Source organism: Galeopterus variegatus, unplaced genomic scaffold, assembly GCF_000696425.1.
Source record: "Galeopterus variegatus unplaced genomic scaffold, G_variegatus-3.0.2 Scaffold2257, whole genome shotgun sequence".
NCBI classification, from domain to species: Eukaryota; Metazoa; Chordata; class Mammalia; order Dermoptera; family Cynocephalidae; genus Galeopterus; species Galeopterus variegatus.
In genome coordinates, this window is record NW_007728368.1 from 99,415 (window position 1) to 120,639 (window position 21,225).

Below are 21,225 nucleotides of genomic sequence, written 5' to 3' on the forward strand. Positions count from 1 at the left end.
TTTTTTTTTTTTTTTTTTTTTTTTTTTTTTTTTTCCGTGTCCGGCAACGGATCGCAACCCTCAGTGTTGCCCCGTACCGGACCGGGGACCGGCAACAGGATCGCAACCCTCGGTGTTGCTCCCACGCCTTGCTCAGCCAGTGAGCGGGAACCGGTCTGTATGTGGGATCCGAACCCTCGGGCGGGAGTGCCACCACGCTTCCCAAGCGGGGCACTTATCCAGTGCGCCACCAGGCCGGCCCATTTTAAAAAAATTTTTAGACTTTGTTTTTACTGTGGGTCAGCTGTTGATAGTACACCAAGATAACCATTTCTTTGCTGAGTTCAGGTGACTGAGGAAGAGCCACACCCTCAAAACAAAACACAACACAAAACCACAGAATCATCTTTAACCTAACTTTTCATACGATGTCTCAGTTTCCCGTAACTTTGCACATAAGCTTCTGTGTTCAGTTGAATTGTAACTGCTTTTGTATTTGGAGAGAGTGTGACTATTTTTTTTTTTTTCCTTTTCTGTCTTTTTTTTTTTACTGACCGGTAACGGGATCGCAACCCTCGGTGTCGCGCCCGTACCGGGGACCGCAACCCTCGGTGTTTCGCCCGCACCGCGCTCAGCCAGTGAGCGGGAACCGGTCTCCACATGGGATCCGAACCCTCGGCGGGAGCGCCGCCACGCTCCCAAGCGGTGCACTCTCCAGTGCGCCACCGGGCCGGCCGGAAAGTGTGACTATTGAACTTGAAACCTTAAAAAAAAAAAAATGAGCGACCACGAACAGCTTCTTTTGTAATGTCAGGACTGGAGTCATAACGTTGGTACAAGTGCGGCTCCCATGAGGAAGTTCAGCTTCCAGCTTCGGTCTATACTTATCAATGGACCAAAAACAGCTCCTCGGGCTGTTTAAGGTGAAGAGAAAACTCGATTGGCTTCTGCAAAGGGGCCCCTGTCAGTTTGGAATTTCTCACGTCAAGAAAGTTTAAAGGACTTTGCTCGAGTCCGTTGTGTCGTCGCTCTCCTAAGGTGCGCGTGCGCGCGCCAAGGCGGCCTGACCCGCGTGCGCTAGTGACTTGCACGCGCTGCTCGGTCTCAAGCACAGGGTCCTGGTGGGTCGCAGGGGCAGGTTCATCCATCCGAGTTCCGGGAGGAGATCGCATTCCCACCGCCGGCTGCGNTTTTGATTACTGCTTTTCTTATCCCTCAATACTTTCCTGCAGTAAATGTGCCTCAATTCAAAATACTTTATATTCACAGATTTTCCTGCCTTGATTACTGTTTCAATATTGCAAGAGTCCGTTAATTCAAGAGGAAAGGAGCAAGCCTTTGAGTTTGCTAGATTTAGATTAAAATAGGCAAATGAATCTAAGTGTATTTACGTCACATTTGCCAGGAAATGGACGTGATGAGCTTTGACATAAGCATCGTTGTGAATGGGCTGCAGGTGCCGTTCAAGTCCTGGGCTCACTAGCAGGGATTCGGTCATAGCATGTTTTGCCTTGATGTAGACAATTACCTTCTGTCAACATGGCGTGAAATACTTAGCATCCAGTTATAACACAAGGTGATGTTTATGCAAGCAATGTTTGGGTTTGAGGGGTCGTTTTGTTTTAGAAAAATCCAGTCCAAGTTATTTTTGCCACCATGTTCACATAAAAGTCCACCTACTAGACTCAGCCTAGCCTTAGTAGCCTTACTTGTCAGGTTAAAGGAAGTGGGCAGAAAACAAGCAAACTATTTGTTTTTTTTTAAATCCCCCTGACGAAGGTACTTAAGAATGAGCGACCACGAACAGCTTCTTTTGTAATGTCAGGAATGGAGTCATAACGTTGGTACAAGTGCGGCTCCCATGAGGAAGTTCAGCTTCCGTCTATACTTATCGATGGACCAAAAACAGCTCCTCGGTCTGTTTAAGGTGAAGAGAAAACTCGATTGGCTTCTGCAAAGGGGCCCCTGTCAGTTTGGAATTTCTCACGTCAAGAAAGTTTAAAGGACTTTGTTCAGGTCCGTTGTGTCGTCGCTCCCGTAAGGTGCGCGTGCGCGCGCCCAGGTGGCCTGACCCGCATGCGCTAGTGACTTGCACGCGCTGCTCGGGTCTCCAGCACAGGGTCCTGGTGGGTCGCAGGGGCAGGTTCATCCATCCGAGTTCCGGGAGGAGATCGCAATCCCACCGCCGGCTGCGCCCAGGGCCCTCGCCGCATCGCCCCCCGCCGGCCCGGTAGCTCCAGCGGAACCGCAAAGGGCGAGCGCCCTGGCCGGGGCCTGCGCAGCGTTGGTCCAGGAGCCTCGGCATGCCGGCGGTGAGTGACACCGGAGGAGGGTCCGGGTACTCGATGGGCGCGCGGGCCACCTCTACACCGGGCGAGGCGGCGGGAGGGCGTATGGTCCTTCGGGCTCAGCGGGCTTGGCAGGTCCGAGGTGCTCGCCCCGCGGGCGCGGAGTCTGCACGTTCGCCCGGGCCTTGGCTGCCCCTTGAGCGCTTCCACCTCCTTAGGTTTGCTTGGAGTTTATGGGTCGCTTTCAGTGGGACAACGAGGCAGAATGGAAATCTGGTCCCTCGCTAATAAAGCGCTTAGGGAAGAAGGAACCAGAAAATTCACGTTCGGGCAAACAGTGAGATAGTTCAAGTCGCTTGGCCTGTTTTTCCTGCTGGTTTTCCTGCCCTCTTTCCCCTTGCTGCGTAGATAGAGCGGGGACATTAACCCACCGGGCAGGCGACAAATGACAACACCTAAGACAGCTGGGAATCTTGGTACCGCCAGAGCTGCTGCTTTTCAGCAATCATTTAACTAGTGTTCATTGAATACTCTGGTGAAAAAAAATAAACAAGTTTGCATTTAGGTCTTTAAGTTCACCCTGCTTTTCATATTTATAAATAATGACGATAATATTGTTAAATACACTGACACTTAAGGATTTTGGTCACGTTCATAAAGAAGTAGCACTGTTAGCCCAAAGTAAGTTCTTTTTTTTTTTTTAAGCTCATTAGAAAAGATTTTTAAATTTTTTTGTGTCTATTATACTTTTGAATCAAGTTGATTGTTGAGATGAGGCGAGGAGGTGAGATGCTGCTGTTTAACGTGGGCTAATGTGTTGTGAAGTCAGGATGGTGGACCAGGGACCACTTCTTGAAGAAAATGTGTAACAATCCACTGCTAAATGTTTAGGACACTTTCCTTCTGTTTGTTGATGTTTGACCCTTGAAATGTCAATATGGAAGTCCTAGAGTAACATTTAAAATTTATGTCACAAATAGAAAGCTTAAACTCACCACTGGGCTTGAGACACACTTATTTAACTTTATTTCACAAGCTCTCATTATGAAAATGGTTTTTTCATTCAAAGCTTTTCTTTCCTTTTATTTTATACTCATGACTATCGAGTTTAAATTTATTTTGTATGATCATTTATTCAAATGACCTTTGTTTTGCTTCATGTGATAGTTTGTATTGTTTGTCATAGATCATGCTAAAGGTTGGATAAAGTTTTTTTAAAAAGTACTGTCTTAGACATATGATTAGAGGCACGAGCAAACAAAGTTTCTGTTCGGGAAAACAGTATAAACCTTTTTTTCTTTTGTTTTATTTTTAAAACTTGAAATAATTTTTTTTAAACATGTTTTTATTGCACACAGAAAAACGAAGGTCCCTCGCAGTCTGTTAGGGAAGATGGCGGGTGAGAAGGCCCAGGACGCTTTGTGGGTAAATATTAAGCTTATTTTGTGTTCTTCGTGTGTGTTCTTTATAGCTTTGTTTTTCCGAGGCTGTTAGCACAGTTGTTCCCCCAGTTGCTCAAGCCAGAAACAAAGAAATCTTTTGTTTCTTCTCCTTCCCTGCTTTCCACTATCTAACTTACCACCAATTTTACCTTCAACTGTCCTACCAATGTCCTTATCTAAGCTGTCTCGTGCCCAGCACTATTCTAGGTGGAAGCGGACAGTACTGAACAAAACAGACAGGATCCTGCTCTCCCGGAGTTTACAGACTGGCAAAGAGCCAAAGAAACAGGTTATCAGAGAAGCTGAAGAACAGCTGGGGCGCTTGGCCTACTTTAGTTCAGGTGGTCCTGGAAGACCTGAGATGTGAGTTCAGTGAGATCTGAGGGGAACCAGCCATGTGGACAGTGGTGGAAAGCAGCAGTCTAGGCTGAAAATAGCCAGTGCAAAGGCCCTGAGGCAAGGAAGAGCTTGACTCATTTTAGGACTCATTAGCAGCAAAGACAGAAGAAGTTGATAGAGATCAAATCCCTTGTAGATTAAAACAATGGGTTTGGATTTACTGTGAGCACAAGGGAAGCCATGGCAGAGTTTTAAGCCTGGGCTTTTGAGAGAGAGAATGTGAGTGTGAATCCCAGCTGGATGATTTCACGCAAGCTTGTAATCTTTCCCACCCTTGCTATTAGTATCCCCAGACAAAGAACCTAACCCCTGTGGGTGGTGGTGTGGATTAAATGAGAGCATCTGCAGAACCCTTAACACACTTGGCACAAAAAGGCCCAGTATGTGGTAACTTAAAATAGAAAATATTCTTTTTAAATGGAGTAATTTCAAATGCTATTTTGCCATTTAAACAATACTAAAAATAACTAGAATTTTTGAGATGTATACTAGGGTCCTCCAAAAAATTCATAGAAAGTTTCATATTATCTTTTAAATCTATTTTTCCACAAACTTTTTGGAGGACCCTCATATAGTAAAATGCTTCTTTATTAAAATTGTATTGCATATTACGATCCAGCCTGTAGGATTGGGCTGGGTTTTTTAAAGATAAAGAAGTCATATCTTTTATAGTATAGATATTTAAGAAAATGTGTGTTATTCAAGTGTATATACCTAGGAGTAAGTCTTGGTTAATATTCAGGCAGAAAAGATCCATTTTATTCATTATGGTTAATTTGCATATTTACCAACTTCCATTATCTGTAATTATTGGTTTTAATTTTCTTCCTTCTATTATGATCATCTGTCAAATTTTTTAATGTTTTAGAATTTCCAATATTACTGAGGATCTTCACCTATTGATATCTATAATTCAAGTGTAGTTTTTCTTAAGTCAGTGGTTCTCAGATTTTAGCATGCATCAGAATGACCTGAATGCTCCTACCCACGTCTCCTTTTTGAGAACTCCTGTCTTAAGCCAACAGAAACTTCAATCACGTGTTAAATGGTTGTTTACTGTACAAGATAAATATCTTTATTCTATATTTACCCTGTATTATTTCACACTGAATTATTATTGATAATGATATTAACTAGAAGTACTAGTGCAAAATAAATGTTCTTGGAGAAAAAAGTAATTTGCATACTTTCACCTTTCCAGCTTCAGTCACTTATTATTGATGCATTCCATGATAATGAGTTTCAGAAAATAAAGGAATATTTTCTACAGAAAGAGAGCCACTTACCTCAAAAATATGATCAGCTTCTATTACCCCATCTTGACAGATTAATAAATAAGGCAAGTAAGTTGGTTTGTTTTGTGGCCAAAATACAATGTATAATTCCTTACAAGGTTTTAATCTAGTGTGGTCTAATGCCTAGGAACTGGACAAAAATGAATTTCAGCATGTTTCACTGTTGCTGAAATGTATTCAGCAATTCTTTATAGATGGCCTCAAAGAAGATGAGCCTTTGCTAATTCAGCAGAGACTGATCCCCAAGATAAGTGTCATATTTTAATTTTATATGGCTTTGGGTAACTGAAAGAACTAGAGTGGATTCAGTTGTCTGAGTTTGATATTTTCTGCTCCTTTGAAATCAAATTTGACTGGAAGTTGGCGTCCATTCTTACTGCCTATATCCAACCAAACGTTAAACTCAACGTGTTTCCTGATGTATGTGCTGGGCAGAGCACTGTGGGACTGTACAGGAGCGAGTCAGACGTAACCCCTTTCCTGATAAGCCTATACAGTAATAGCACGTTTTTAGTTATTTCAGTGAAATCGACAGGGGAAGGTAAGATGAGTGAAGCGTAGGCTGTGTAACTATTTTATTAACAAGATTAGACCTGGAAAAAATCTCATCAAAAACTTCCCTTTGCCCTTGTAACACCTCACTCTCCCCACTTTCTAAACACTGGATGAATCTGAAAAAATAGCAAAAACATTTTTGCTTATTCAAAGTCACCCCAGTTATAAAATTTTATTCTGCCCGTTTAAGTTAACCAGGAGGCAATGTGCCTTTAATAACAGCATTTGGAAGCAAGGCCGAGTTTGCAAAGTCTTACTGCAGTTCCCCTTTTTGTGGTTGGCTTTCTGCAGCCCCGAGATGATTTGTTTATTGGTGAGGAGATGGGGGAGGAAGGGGGGTGAAAGGATCGTCTTGCTGGTAATAGAGTCTTTGATTTACCCCCTGGGCTTTAGCACGTGAAAGTCTGTTAAGACAAGATTGGGCTAAGAAGATCTGCCTCTGCCCTTTTTCATTCTCAAATGCCTCTAATTATGGGGCTGTTTCTTCGGAGGAAAGAGTAGACTCCAGGTTTTCCCATCCTCCTCTCAGGGACTTTTAAAGTGTTTTCCAGCGGTATGGAATGAAGACTGCGCTTATGCAAACCATATATATTTTATTTTGCATTTAATTCCACTTGACTTTATGGTATATCAGCTCATGCAGATAATAGGAAGCAGGGAAGAAAAGAAAAAAACCCAAAGGAAATGGAGTAGAGATGTCCTAAGGGTATCTTGGAACCTTCAGCCTATTTTGGGGGGTATGAATTGAAATGTGCCCCAACCGGATTTTTCTATGTAGGTTTAGGAATGCCCTCCTAAAGTTTTAAAAAAAAACAATGTCAGATCAAATCTCCAGAGTTTTGAAATTGAATAGGAATTTCCATATTCCACTGGAATTCTAGTTGGTGATGAAAATTTTATAACTGTAATTTAGATATTGTTATTTCATGTAGGTTTTGGCCAGGAGAATAGATCAAAATTATCAAAGAGAATGGGATACTAGACTCTATGCCTCTAAAGACAATTGTGTTTGCAGACTCAACACAAAGGTGTTTGGAAGTTATTCTCCATAGAACGAGAACTTCCTATAGAAATGAATATATTTCATCCTATACTTTAAGATCCTCACCTAATAAGTAATTACTGTTGTGTCTGGCTTCTGGTAGTGACACAGCTGTGGGGACAGTGGGGGTTGTCAGTTAGAGACAATGTATGATCATAGCCCATCAATGGGCTCAGTGAGCACTTTCTATTCCCAAGTATTGGTCAAATAATGGGGTGTTTCCCCCACTTTATATCAAATATATTGGGGGCATGAGAGAGAGATAGGCTTTAGGGGGATAGAAGGAATGGTAAGAAAAATGTATCGAAAAGCATAGAATTTTGAGCATGAATATAGGGAGGGAGAAAATATAGCCTTAGCAGTGAGTTCTGCTGTATGGAGGGACATTTCTTCCTTGGGCTGTCAGAGAAAAGTTTGCTTCAGATGGTGGAGAGCTTTAACCAACACTGCCTGGGCCCCATTGCCAGTGATTCTGATTCACTGGGTCTGGGATGAGTCCCAGGAATGGGGGTGGGGGAGGCGTTTCAGAGCTCTCCAGGTTTTCCTAACATGCAGCCAAGGTTGAGAACTGATTGGTTCACTTACGTTCTTCAGCTGGGTGCCTTGGCTACAAATTGCACAAAATTTGGAAGGCCCTGTTGCTGATAGAGTTGTTCATTAAAAATTCAGTTACTAACTTCATGTTCAACATTGATTTCTAACTATACTTGCAGGATTTTTTTCTTTCTTTTTTTAGTAAGAGTGACCAGTGTCAGCAAAAATGGTTCAAAGATGATGTTTGCTTTATTGAGTAAATATTCTAGGAGGGGTTACAGAAGTTTATTTCTAAACCATACCAATCCTAGCAACTTAATATGAAATTGGAAATATTTCTATAGAAAAAAAAAATCTCCAATTAGCTGGAAGCTTTTGGCAAAAGAAAAGTAGCCAAGCTCAAGGCATATTTCCTGTAACCACGAATACTTTCAGTGCTTTCCAAATCCTGCATCTCCTGTGATAGTTTTCTATAGCTCCTTAGATCACAAGATTTCTCCTTGTGTTGGGGAGGTTCATTTAGCTCTTAAACCTTCCTCGATAGCCCCTTTATATGGTTTTCTGGCGTCGAGTCTGGCCAGGTCTCCAATTCTTGCTGATATCTGAGAACTTACTTATTACAACTGACTAGCAGTATGGTTCCATCTTGAGGTGTTGTAGATGGGAGGCCTCAGAGTCAGATCTAATTGAAATGTTATGAAATGGGAAAAGGTTTTTAAGATTATTTTGCTCTAGAGAGAAAATTACCTTGTGAAATTTTATTGAATAGGCAGTAAGTTATTCAATCCTCGGTGGTTCCATAAGTGTTTCTTTTCCTGTGTACATGGATTCCTGGTTTGAAAGAACGAGAGGATTTCTGACCATGGAAGAGCTAGCTTCAGACACGTTGCTGACTACTGTTACAGAAGACTTCTTTGACACTGCTGTGGTAAGGATGGGGGTGATGCTTCACTGAGCAGGTGCAGTTGGTTATCAGTATGAATCTTCAAGGTTTTTGTAAAATCTGGCTTTCTATAAGATGTGAGTTTTGTTCAAATACTCCCATGTTTTATTACTAGAATATTATGTGAAATAGTATCTCATACTAATATGTGTAACCAATGTTACCGAAAAATGAGGGGTGATTTATTTTTATACAAAAATATTATTCATCTGATTAAAGGTGACATGCTCATTTAAATAAAGTGAAGCTCAAATAGGCTTTCTCTGAAATTCTTTTCCTCTGTTTTTAAAGTCAACTGCTGCCTATTAGAGAAATACCAGCATTAGTGCATTAATGTTATAGTTCATAATGCTGTTTTAAAATAACATAAGCTTTACTTTTTCTTTTTATTAGATTATTTCCAGGAGTAGTAGTAAAGGTAAGCATATTATTGGCTATGAATTGGCTATTAATTTTTCATTAATAGAATATTCTGGTGCAGAGAAAACAATATTTAAATGATATATAAAAGTAAAGTGGATTTAAACATTATATTTGGATTTATTGACCACCTTATGGTAGTCTTATTGTGATGTTGAAATACATTTCATTGCAAAGAATGCCTCGGTTTGCCTGAGATACACTCTTATTCAGTTGCTCTTGGCCACTTACTATATTCAGGTAGTGGAAAGCCACTTTGTCATTCCAAACCAGCAAGAGTTTAGCTATTACTGATTTAACTTGGAGCTCATTCAGATGACTTTTCCTGTCTTTCAAGAGTGTAAAAGGTAAAATTTTAGAAAACTTGGAGGTTAGATTGATGATTTTGTTCAGTTTAACTCAAGTTAAAGGTAATTTGATATTGCGAATTATGGTACCACGGATTCAAAAATGCACTTAAAATAGCAACATTTCAGAAGTTGGGGCCATCTTAAAATGGATGTGTCTTTTCCTCTGGTACGTTTTTTATTTTTCTTTTGAAAAGCTGTTATTAGATTGGCACTACATTCTACAGTGGATGGTATCTTATCATTGAGGAAATTCAGCACAAGAAGATTAAGTATGCGTGGTGCTGGGTCGACTTTAAAAAGAGGTCCTCATAAGTTCAGTCAGTGGATCCAAATATTTTCAAGTCAATTCTTTATTAACTTCACAAGTGATAGTTACTGTTGATAAAATATAGAATAGTTAAAAACTACTTTGACTTTTGTAACATTTTAAAATAAACTTGTCTTTTATTACAACAGTATGTATATACTGCATATTTGAAAAACAATGCATATGTGAGCTATCTAGCCTATGGGTCATTGCTTGGAGCATTTTTGGATTCACATAATCCTTGCAATAATCCTAATTATTTATCTAATTGCCTTATTAATAATATCTAATTATTAATCTAATTGCCTTAATTAGAGAAAACACTGCTATAGATGACCATATTAGTCTGCTCAGGCTGCCATAGCCAGACACCATAGTCTGGCTTAAACAACACACATTCGTTACTCATAGTTCTGGAGGCTGGAAGTAGAAGACTAGGGTGCCAGCATGGTCAGGTTCTGGTAAGTGCTCTCTTCCTGGCTTATCACTGTGTCCTCATGTGTTGGAGAAAGAGCCAGCAAGCTCTCAAGTGTCTCTCGCTATGATGGCACCGACCCCATCAGGATCCACCCTTTTAGCTGGGGTAGTGGCCTCCTGCTGACATTATCATCTGGGCTGTCTCCCTGTTCCATGTTTGGCTTCCAAGCTCTTCTATTGTTTGTAATTATTCCCTGTATTAAGTTCCCACAGACTGAAATATCTAGAATGGTTTTGATTTTTATCTTAATGTTTCTTTCTTGTTTATATCTATTTTCATCTCAGACTGTTGCTTTCTCTGGCCAACTTAATTTCTTATAGAGTTAATGTTCTTCTGAGTTTTGAGAAGACAAATCAGATGCTTCCTAAATTTTTCAGTTTCCTGCAGTAAGCATTTTTTAAAAGTCACTTTTCTGCTTCCTCCTGAGTTACCATGCTCATCTTCTCTCGTTCGTAGGGGGCTGTATGCTGCTAGTTTCTCTACTGCTCTTAAAATGAAAGCACGGAACGGCACCTGTTATTTGCTAGTTAACAGTGTGCATGCATATCTGCAGAGGCCTCAGCTGTCCTGCTGGGCTCTGTTAGAATCTTTCCTTCAAGTTGTAAGCTGGTGGCTGGTGGGCAGGTTGTTGGCAAAGACTCTAGCCGAATTTCTGGTTTCCAGAGATCATCCAGTAGTATCAATGTGGCTTGTTTGGACTGAAGAGGGGTCTTTTATATTTCTATTTCCTAGTTTGGGTTCCCACAATTTCATGAGTTATATGCGAGTTAAAAAGTATACAGTATGTGATGAGAAATTCACATATCAGAATTATACAAAGTTACGCATGACCTTACCGTGAGTTTTTGCAGTATGTCCTACCATTGTCATCTTATATCTTAACATAATGTGCATACATGAAACCATAAATTAGAATTTACTGTTTGATAACCATAAAATATTATCACATACCCTGTTATTTACTATGTGCTAATATATAAATAGCTGTTGAAGTTTCTGTGATTATGCTATTTAATAAAGGTCAACACTTTATTAAAACATTTCTACTTCTCAGTGCAAGGCCTTATAAAATTTTTATTTTTATAAAATTCACAAATGGAAGAAACACATGGAAACAACAGCAAACTGTGTGCAGGAGCTGCCCTTTGCACATTGCTGCATCTGGCCAAAAAAGTAGCTTTGCTTGTGGTGTCATGATAACAATGAATGGTCACACTTTGCGTATGCCACTGCTATTTTCTTTAGTGGGTATCTATGTCCTGCAAGTCTCTTGTGGCCTGGGGGTTTCTGTGACTGATGCAGACTATAATTTGTCCCTTGCCAAGACTGTAAACTGATTCATTCCTGAATTGTTTACTGCTACTGTCCCTCTTTCACTCTTTACTTCTTTCTGCTGTGTAGGAGTCATTTCCTTACTCTTTTTAGCATAAATTTGATTCTTTCAAAATTCTACTTTCAGGGAAAATTCAGATGTTGGATTCCTTCATACTTAGCTTAGGACTCCTGGTGACAGAAAACACTGTAAATCTTTTGATTCAACAGGAGGTGAGTTGCAAATAACAAAACAGATATAGCAGTTGCTCTGGGAACCTTACAGAAAGTTGTGCATAGAAAGTTGTCTCCATTTTGTTTCTTGCCCCTGAATACCTTCTCCAATTCCGAAAGGCTCTGAGGACTTTGAACTTAATTCTGCATGCTGTGCCTCGGGAAGAGAGGAAAAAACTCCCTTTGTCAGAAGGCACATGTCGTCTTATGTAAGTGACCTTGACTTCATTCGTCCCTTCAGTGAATGCTTTGTGTGCCTGCTGTGTATCAGGCACTAAGCTAGGCAGTGAAGGACGGAGGGAAAAAGGCAGACTTTGCTAGGCTCTTCTTTTATAGTAGCGTGGGTTTTCCGATTTTTTGTTTTGTTTTCTACATCAAATTTGTGAGGCAAAATGCTTTCTGAGGCTGTAGATTATTTTTTCACTGTAAATGTGAACTCAGTGATTCCTGGAAGAATATTAAGAGTACAGACCCTGGAGCCAGACCACTTGCCTTCAAATCCTAGTTTTGCTACTTATGCTAGTTGCACATGAGCACACCCTTAATCTCACTGTACCTTAGTTTGCTCACCTAAAAAGTGGAGCCAACAATAATACCTACTGCATAGAGTTATTGTGAAGATTAAATCAGACAATCCATTAAAGGTGATTGACACATTACCTGGTAGAGAGTTAATGCTCCAAGGTTACCAGTTATTAGCTATACCCATAGAACATTGAATTTGAATTATTTTGCAAGTGATTGATTTTTTGATTTTTGGTGACCTAGTCACAGTTTCATAGCTGTTGGAACATAAAATTTGGAGGTAAGGTTGTAATGTGTGATCATGGAAAGAACAAAACCAGCACCCTGTTTTGAAGTTTGAACCTGAACACATGAGTGTGCTCACCAGTAACCCGCACGGAGGGTGTTGTTGGGGCACGCCGTCATTCACGGGAGTTGACTGCAGTGTAGGGCCTGCAAAGGGTGATGGTCAGCCTGGCACTCATTGCCATTGGGTGTGTCCACTTACCTAGTCTTTGCAGATGCAAGATGTAGTTTTTCCAGTGGATTTTTCCTTCTTTTTTTTTTGATGACTGGCCTGTATGGGGATCTGAACCCTTGACCTTCGTGTTATAACAGTAGGCTCAAACCAACTTAGCCAACTGGCCAGCCTTTTCTTTTTCTTCCTTTTATTTTCTTGCGCATATGTGTGAATTTTTCCTAAAAAGTATCTATTGAATACCTTAGTAAAATCACTACTCTTAATGGTGTATTTAGGTTTGGAAAGCATCTGACCTGATATTGTCTCTTAAGTTTCCAAACTAATCTTTTGGTCATACTACCTTATTGTTTATGTGTTCAATTAGCAATAATCACACCTCAGATAAACATCATTAGCTATAATACTGCCACTGCACAAAGCCGTTTGTGTGTTCTAGAAAGTCTGGAATGTTCCGGACTTCAAAGGTAGAACTTGCAAACAAAATTAAGCACAACTCTCGTTGGTACTGTTTTAAGGCTTCTATTTAATAGTAACAAATCAATCTGTTTGTTATGAGAATCTGAACTCTCACATGAATTTTTAACAAGTCTATTCTTTAAAATGGGAGTTATTTCAGGCATTAACAAGACCTCCATCATATTTGTTAGCATACAATTGAAATTCTTAAGTGAATATACAATATGGGAGTCTATATTTGTTAAAATAATGTAATAACTTAATCCCATTGCATCTCTAAGTTAAATTTATCAGTTTTTAAAATAAGATCAAACAGCTCATAGGGAAGACTCCCAAGACCGGAAAAGGACATACACCTTCACAGGCTGGTAAGGTGATTATAAAACTCTGGAATCATAGCACTCGATGAATCCTACAGATCGTCAAACTGAATTCACTTTACAGGAGGGCAAATAGAACCTCAGAGTGTGTAGTAGCTCTGCTTTCTTAAAAAAATACGTATATATCATTAATATATAAACTTGAAGAATTTTCCATAAAAATGTACTATTGACATTTTAAAAATTCTGATGCTGCATTTGAAATAATTCCATAAAGATGTACCTTGGTTTTAAATTTTAATGCTAGTATAATAAAGTTTTCCCTCTTGATGTTCATTTCAGTAAAATGTAATTTATCTAAATGTTTCAGGAAAGAACTTGCAAGGACAATCTTGACTGTGGGTGGTAAGAAGTATTTAGAATTTTAAATACCTGGAATATTAAATATTGGACACGGGGGGGGGCATTATAAGCATCTTGAAATTATGGGGAATAAATTACGGTCACATTGAAAATAGGAATTAAGATTTTATTTTAAATTTATTTTGAGAGATTTTAGCATGTGAAAAACCGTAAAGAAAAATTAATGAATATTTATTGACTCGCCAGTCAGCTTTGTCCAATTTTAGCATTTTGACCCATTTGTTTCAAGTCTTTTTTTTTTTTTTTTTTTAATATTCAGAGTCACAGCTAAAGTCCCCTGTGTCCATGTTTCCTATTTCATTCCCCACTCCTTGGCTTGGATTTGTTTTCCATTCCCTATCATTTTTTCTGCTTTTACTCTATGTATGCATAAGCAATATACATTATTGTTTTGCACATTTAAAAAGGATTATATAAATTCCGTCCTATTGGACATATCTGGCTGCAACTCCTTTTTTACCCTCAAAATTATTCGAGACTTAAACATGCTGATACATGTAGTTTTAGTTTATCTGCTATGACTTACCACAATCTATACCGGTATTTTATTTTTATAGTAGAAATATTTTTCAGGCTATTTGATCTTCTTTTGATGCCTATTTTAATATATCTAAAATATAAAACCCAGAAATATCATTTATTTAAAAAATTGTTATATGTTGACATATTTAGATTTTCTCCTAATATTTATTAAATATTGAATGTATATGATTATAATTACTCCATAATACATCTTGCTGCTTAAACGATAAGACACACTGCTAATCTTCTAGGATGGAATTTCTTAGAGCAAACGCTAACTCTGAAACTCATTTTTTCCTTTTACTTTGTGCCCAGAAATATCTATGTCTACCATGTTTTTAATCTCTAGATTATGATCAGCAGGTTACTATTTCTGAAGCATTGTGTAGACTGACGACTAAAAAGTCAAGAGATGACCTGGCTCATCAGTGGTTTGAAGACGATGTCATTGCTGAGGCTTTCAAAGAAATTAAGGACCGAGAATTTGAGACGGTGAGATTCCTGGTCATAAAAATTTCTTTTCAGTTAGTATTTATTATAAGCATCCTCTCAGTACTTTCCTGTGCATTGGACTTAGGCGAGGGTTTTTTTTTCTTAAGTGTGATTAAATTACCATTCTTAAACTTCCTGTTTCCCACATAAGCAAAACAGTTTGAAGACAATACAAACGGAATATTTGTGGGCCAAATATGGGGACACAGATAGGAAGGACTTGCCTATAGGGAACTTAGGCTGGAGACAGAACTATGTGAATTTGATGGATCCAGTCAAAGAAAAGGTCTTGGAGGGGGAGCAATTTTCAGTGAACCTCGGAGGGTAGGAGAATTGGAGGAGAAAAGAAAGAGCACTTGAGCCTTGCAGTGATGGCAGGAGTCTAAAATCGGTGTGGCACGTGCTAGTGGCTGAGGAGTATTGTGGAATGGCTGTATTGTGAGGCATCCAGCCTCTGCCATTTGGAGGAAAAACACTTTTCAGTGTTTTCTGCACAACCTGGGTGCACTGCGATTGTGTCCTCAAGTAGCACAAAAATAGCTTATGGCTTTGATGTCTGTCTACCTTCATCCTGAAATAGCTACAACATTTTCCTTCTTCTTTTAAAAAGTTCTTAAAATGTAGGTTAAACTCTTTTAGGAAAAGGTAAAATTACTAACAACAGTTCTCATGTTAACAAAGCCTTTTTGGTTGAAACTGCTGTGTAATCGGGATTTTAATAAATCTGCACCTTTGGTTTCAGGCTCTGAGTCTATCGCAACATATCTGTCGTGATTGTTTAGCCAGGGTTCAGTGTGGTCTAAATGGGAAAACCATGAACTGGGAGGCTTTCCCACACTTGGGTTCAAGTTCCACCACAGGCATGAGTCCTGTTTCCCTGACTTATGCGATGTATGCATTTTGGTGAGGCAGCAGCCTGGTGAAGCCTCAGTGTCCTCTTCTGTAAAATGGGATAAACACCCTCTCAAAATTGTGAGAATTCAGTGGGAGAAACAGGAAGTCCCTGGAATGTGGTGGGCACTCAGGTGTTAATTTCCTTTCTCGTCTGTGTGTCTGTGTCGTTCCCTTATCTGCAGGGAGATTTGATGAAAATAGGAGAAAAGTAATTATGTTTCCAAAATCATTTTCCCCCAGAGCCGTTAGCTTAATTGAATTGCTCTTAGATGAAGGGCTTACACTGCTGCTGTCTATTTAGGGCTGAATTTAGACACCGAGTGTGAGGAGTGTGTGACCACAGCAGCCAATCCTTGCTCACAAAAAGGAACAAAAACCTGGGGCCATGTCTCTTTGCAACAAATTTACCTTCCTGATAGTTGAAAAGAAAAAATAGTCTTTGTTCTTGGAACATATGCCAGGTGAGAGATCCCAGGAAGTAGGGGGATAGACAACTCCCAAAAAAGAAAATTGGCAATGGGTAATATACCCAGATAAACCTGAAATTGATTCTGTGGGTTTGTGGTTGGCTTGTGCCAGGCAGTTGTCAGGGAGGTGGAGGCCGTGAATGGGTCAAATATTGTAATCTAGGTTGGCAGTGAGATGTATGCAAGTACTTTAAAAAGGTCGTGGAAAATAGAATTAAAAGATGGTATGAATCTTTCCATGAACTTTTTAAAGTACTCCCATATTTCTGTTGCTTACCCTTATGACATAGTGAAACACAATCATGCATGTAACTTTTGGAGACCTAAGTAGTCCTCAGTTGAAAGTCTAATGGCCCAGGAAGGGGGACAGGATTTCTTCTAGAAACATGTACCTGGAGCCTCCTCTTTGTGGTATAAAGTATTGTTAACATATAATAATGAATCCTTGTGAAGCCTGATGTTACTGGGTCCTGGACATTTAGAAGCAAACACTGGCCTCTACGTGCTGGTCAGGGTGGCATTAAATAAGATACCTTGATTTTTTTAGTTAAAAAGTTTGCATTATTTACTTTGCAGGACTGTAGATGTTTTCTCAATGACCTAAACAATAGACTTGGTGACCAAAGAAGGTAAGATGTCTGTATGAGCATTATTTTATTGACTAGTTATATTCTGAAACTGTATAACGTTTTAAAAGAACACCCAGGACCTATCTTACTTTCGGAGAGAATATAGGATACATCGTTTAATGAGCGCTCCAGACTTGTTCATTGCACAGAAACCTTAAAAGACCAACTCGGCTCTGCCTAGTGGCTCATTTGACTGTGTTCAGAAATTATTTCTATCAGTCTCTAGCATACGAGGGTACTTCAAAAAGTTTATAGAAAAATGGAATTAAAAGATAATATGAATACTTGCATGAACTTTTTGAAAGACCCTCATATTTATTTATGATTTGTGATGTTTTTAACCTTACATCCTTTAGGGAGTCCATAGATTTTATAAAGGATAATTTCCTGAAGTCTTGAGATCACTGGGGATAGGTGTATTATGGACAGTTAAATCCTCAATGAGACAAGATTTTCTAAATTCACTCCTGTGGGAATCTTGCCAAGAAGCTGGGTTGAGACATAGGACTAAGAAGTGGCACATAGACTGCCAGGTGGATGTGTGGAATCCACCCATAGTAGATTTCTATTTGCAGGTTTGATACCATACTCTGGACAGGGAGACTTACTGGCATACTGTGGTTATAAATGCTTGCTGCAGAACATCTTTAGGTTGTGTTTATGGTCTATCCATATTTTATGTTTTAATTTTGATGTGTTTTGCAGGGTCTATTCATTTCCTTGTGTTGCTGCTTTTGCTGATGAGCATGAGGTATGTTTGTCTATCTTGGAGGTCCTGAGGGTGGTGTGTAACAAAACTCATAGATTGGTTTATGTAGTTAGGTCGGACTTCTGCTCTTGTTATTCAAAAGGGCTTTTTTTAAAAAAAGGATACTAAGTTCCCCCAGTGATCTCAAATCTCAAACTGATCGTAATACCATAACCGGGATGCATTACCAGTAAAGTTCAAGGCTCTTCTGTTACTGTAAGTTGAGAATCCCTTCTCTGAAGTGCTCAGGACCAAAAATGTTTCAGATTTTGGACTTTTTTCAGATTTAGCCTATTTGCATTATACTTACCGGTTCAGCACCCCCAATCCCAAAATCCAAAATGCTCAATGAGCGTTTCCTTTGAGTGTTGTGTTGTCACTCAAGAAGTTTTGGATTTGGTGGTATTTTGGACTTTGGATTTTTGGATTAGAGATAATCAACCAGAACCAGAAAAAGGAGTTTTAGGGTCTGCACTGTACACATAAGGTTAATTACAGGAACTTTGCCTCATTTTATTCTGTGGGTAACATTATCCATGCCTCCACTGGAGGAAGAAGGATGATTTTCTTGCTTCTTTCTTTCCAGTTGGTGCCTCTCCCTGTATCTCCACCCAGGAGGGTCACTCTCCTTTTCTCTAGTTCATTTCACCTTGTACTTTATAGTTCAAGGTTGACTAGTTTATTTTCATCCCCTTTTTTGGTTTCTAGAGGAACAAGGTCCTTCAGGTAAAGGAGCCCCAACCTACAGCATCTCAATTTCGAGGCAAATCTTCAGGGCTCTTGGAGCTTTGACTTGGCTAAGGTTTCCTGGAACCTGTTTCTAGAATGTGCTCATCAACTCTTTCTTTGTTTTGGGTTCGGACCCCCCTTCTTGGCCTCTATGAACTGAGCCTTCAGCTCATGACTGCACTACATGTGCCTTCTCTCTGGAACTGCTTTTGGAAGATTGTTCCCTGTATCTCAGTTCTGTTTATTTTTCCTTTGGTTGTCTGAGGATTCCACTCTCTGCTTGGTTCTCCTTGTTTCTAGGACTTCCACATTTCCATCAGTTTCAATCAGGATCTTTCCACTGGCTTCTAGCGACACACATTGTGGGTAAAAATCTTCATTCAGCTCCATAGCTATTAAAAAAGTAGGCATGTTTGATGAAGGAAAGACGCCTAAGAAATACCACTCATTGGAAAAGCATGTTGTAGAATAGTTAAGTCTAAGGTTTGCTTCATTGTTGGGAATAAAAACTTTATACACACTTACTGATATATTTCTAGAAAACCTCTGGGAGGAAACAAAGGCATTGTTAATGGTGCTATGAAAGGTTTCTGTGTAAGTTGCTGGGGGAAGGCATTGGAGACAATTACTGTTTCCGTAAATACCATCCTGTTTGACTCTTTTTCTTCTGTTTTTACTATGACCCTATATTTATTTTATAATAATCAATTTAAATGAAGGTAATTTGAAATCTTCAAGTCTTAGCTCTCCTACATCTAATGGATGGTAAATCGACACTTATATATATATTTTTTCCTTTTTGTCTTTTTCGTGACCGGTAATGGGATCGCAACCCTCGGTGTCGCGCCCGCACCACACTCAACCAGTGAGTGGACCGGTCTCTAGATGGGATCCGAACCCTCGGCGGGAGCGCCACCACGCTCCCAAGCGCCGCACTCTACCAAGTGCGCCACTGGGCCGGCCCGACACTTATATTTTATCACGCTATCTCCTTCTCTAGAAGTTTCCATACAAGTACAGTGTAGATTGTTACTGCTTCAACATAGAATTATTTTCTCTGTTCTTCTCACCAGAAAAAGAATTGAGTGGCTAGAGCTATGTGACACATTTAAATATCTATTAAATATGCTAAGGCTAGCATATTTTTTCATTTTGGAAATGGCTTATTTAAAATTGACGTCCTCCTCCTGTTTTTGCACAGTGAGTTGAGAAATAAAGAGAGGTTCTGTAATATCAGGATAGTGCCATTTCAGGAAAAGCACAAGTTCTGTTTTTAACAGGATAATTTTTACCTCACCTTTTAACATAATTTTTATGTGTATGATTCACGCTGAAATTATCTCTTACAGATGAGAAAACCAGCAGATGAAAAATTAGAGAAATTTTGGATTGATTTCAACCTAGGAAGTCAGAGTGTAACTTTTTATATAGACAATGCTGAGGTAATGATGTTTGATTCCTGATTAGATGTAACCACTTAGAGACTGTTCATGCATAAATATGTTTTCTTTGCTCATGAATGTCACTTATTTATCTTCCCAAGAATCTTCTGTGGGACTCAGTGAGACTTTTGAAGGAAGCAGTGGTTAATTTCAGCATAATAGGTAAGAGGATGATTTTAAACTACCCCCCATTTAATTCTGAGTATTGTTTTTGTTTATATTTACAGTATATGTTCAGTTCATTCTAGGGCAGATTTTGATCATGCCTTGAGGTGGAAGAGAGGTTGTGTAGTACAGTGTGAGGCGTACTGTGCTCAAGGCCAGGATATAGGGGTGACAGGGTTGGTGACTCCTTCGCTTTGTGACTTTAGGGTTAAATCACTGACCTAGTTTTCTTATTGTAAAAATGGTATAATTCCTCAAAAAATTAAAAGAAGAACTACCATATGATCGAGCAATCCCACCTCTGGGTATATAGCCAAAAGAATTGAAAGGAGGATCTCGAAGAGATATTTGTATGCATATGTTCAAAGCAGCATTTTCCACAGGAGCCAAAAGGTGGAAACAACCCAAATGTCCATTGAGGAATGAATGGATAAGCAAAATGTGGTGGGTACATACAATGGGGGTATTATTCAGCTTCATAAAGAAAGGAAGTTCTGACACATGCTACGACATGAATGAACCTTGAAGACATTACGCTAAGTCAAATAAGCCAGTCCTCAAAAGACAAATACTGTATGATAACACTTACAAGTATACGAGCTCTCTAAAGTGGTCAAATCTATAGAGAGAAAGTAGAATGGGGGTTGTCAGGGGCTGGGGAAGGGAGAAATAGGGAGTCGTTCAATGGATGGAGAGTTTCAGTTTTGCCAGATGAAAAAGCTCTGGAGATCTGTTGTACAACAGTGTGAATATACTTAACACTACTGAACTGTACACATAATAACTAAGATGGTAAATTTTATTTCATGTGGGTGTTTTATTTATGACAATTTAAGAAAATAAATTATATAGTACCCGCCCTTCCTCACCCACGGAGCTGTAGTAATAACTGATGAGTGTATATGGGTGGTACCACCTCTACTTAAATACCAGCTCTCTGACCTCTTTCCCCCTGAAGCCTCCATCTCTCACCTTTCAACTCAGCTTGGTAGATGGCACTAAGGGGCATGGGATGAGGAGTGATCCTTTTCTGAGTGTGTGTGAGTAAGCTGTTAGTCCAGTTCAGCATTTTAGTTATAGTCGTATTTGATCATGTTTTCTGACTTGTCTTTAAAAAAATAGAAGAATGTTTTTGAAAGTAACTTATTATGCATACATTTCTAAGTAACTAGGTTTACTAAAGAGTTAAAACTAAATATTAAGTAATTTATGAATATTATATTTCACTTCTTTCTACAAAGGATTTAAAGCAGCTTATACATTTATGCCAATGTAATAGAAATAGAAAATTGGAACCACAGACAGGAATAAAAACATCTGTCATGAAGGCTACTCCACAGTGGCCACCGTGGGGATTTGATACTTAGCTTCCTAGA

The 21,225-nt window shown here is 39.3% G+C and overlaps 1 protein-coding gene across 1 annotated transcript in view; it reads left to right on the forward strand.

Moving 5' to 3' along the window:
• Positions 1–8,357: 8,357 nt before the first annotated feature.
• Positions 8,358–21,225, forward strand: part of SYCP2L (synaptonemal complex protein 2-like) — a 74,965-nt gene continuing 62,097 nt past the window's right edge. The window contains exons 1-10 of the mRNA XM_008581076.1: positions 8,358–8,462; positions 8,871–8,895; positions 11,492–11,577; positions 11,698–11,786; positions 13,709–13,743; positions 14,633–14,775; positions 16,713–16,765; positions 17,471–17,516; positions 19,592–19,684; positions 19,786–19,846. Coding sequence (XP_008579298.1) covers positions 8,358–8,462; positions 8,871–8,895; positions 11,492–11,577; positions 11,698–11,786; positions 13,709–13,743; positions 14,633–14,775; positions 16,713–16,765; positions 17,471–17,516; positions 19,592–19,684; positions 19,786–19,846 — 736 coding nt within the window. The remainder of the gene's footprint in view (positions 8,463–8,870; positions 8,896–11,491; positions 11,578–11,697; positions 11,787–13,708; positions 13,744–14,632; positions 14,776–16,712; positions 16,766–17,470; positions 17,517–19,591; positions 19,685–19,785; positions 19,847–21,225) is intronic.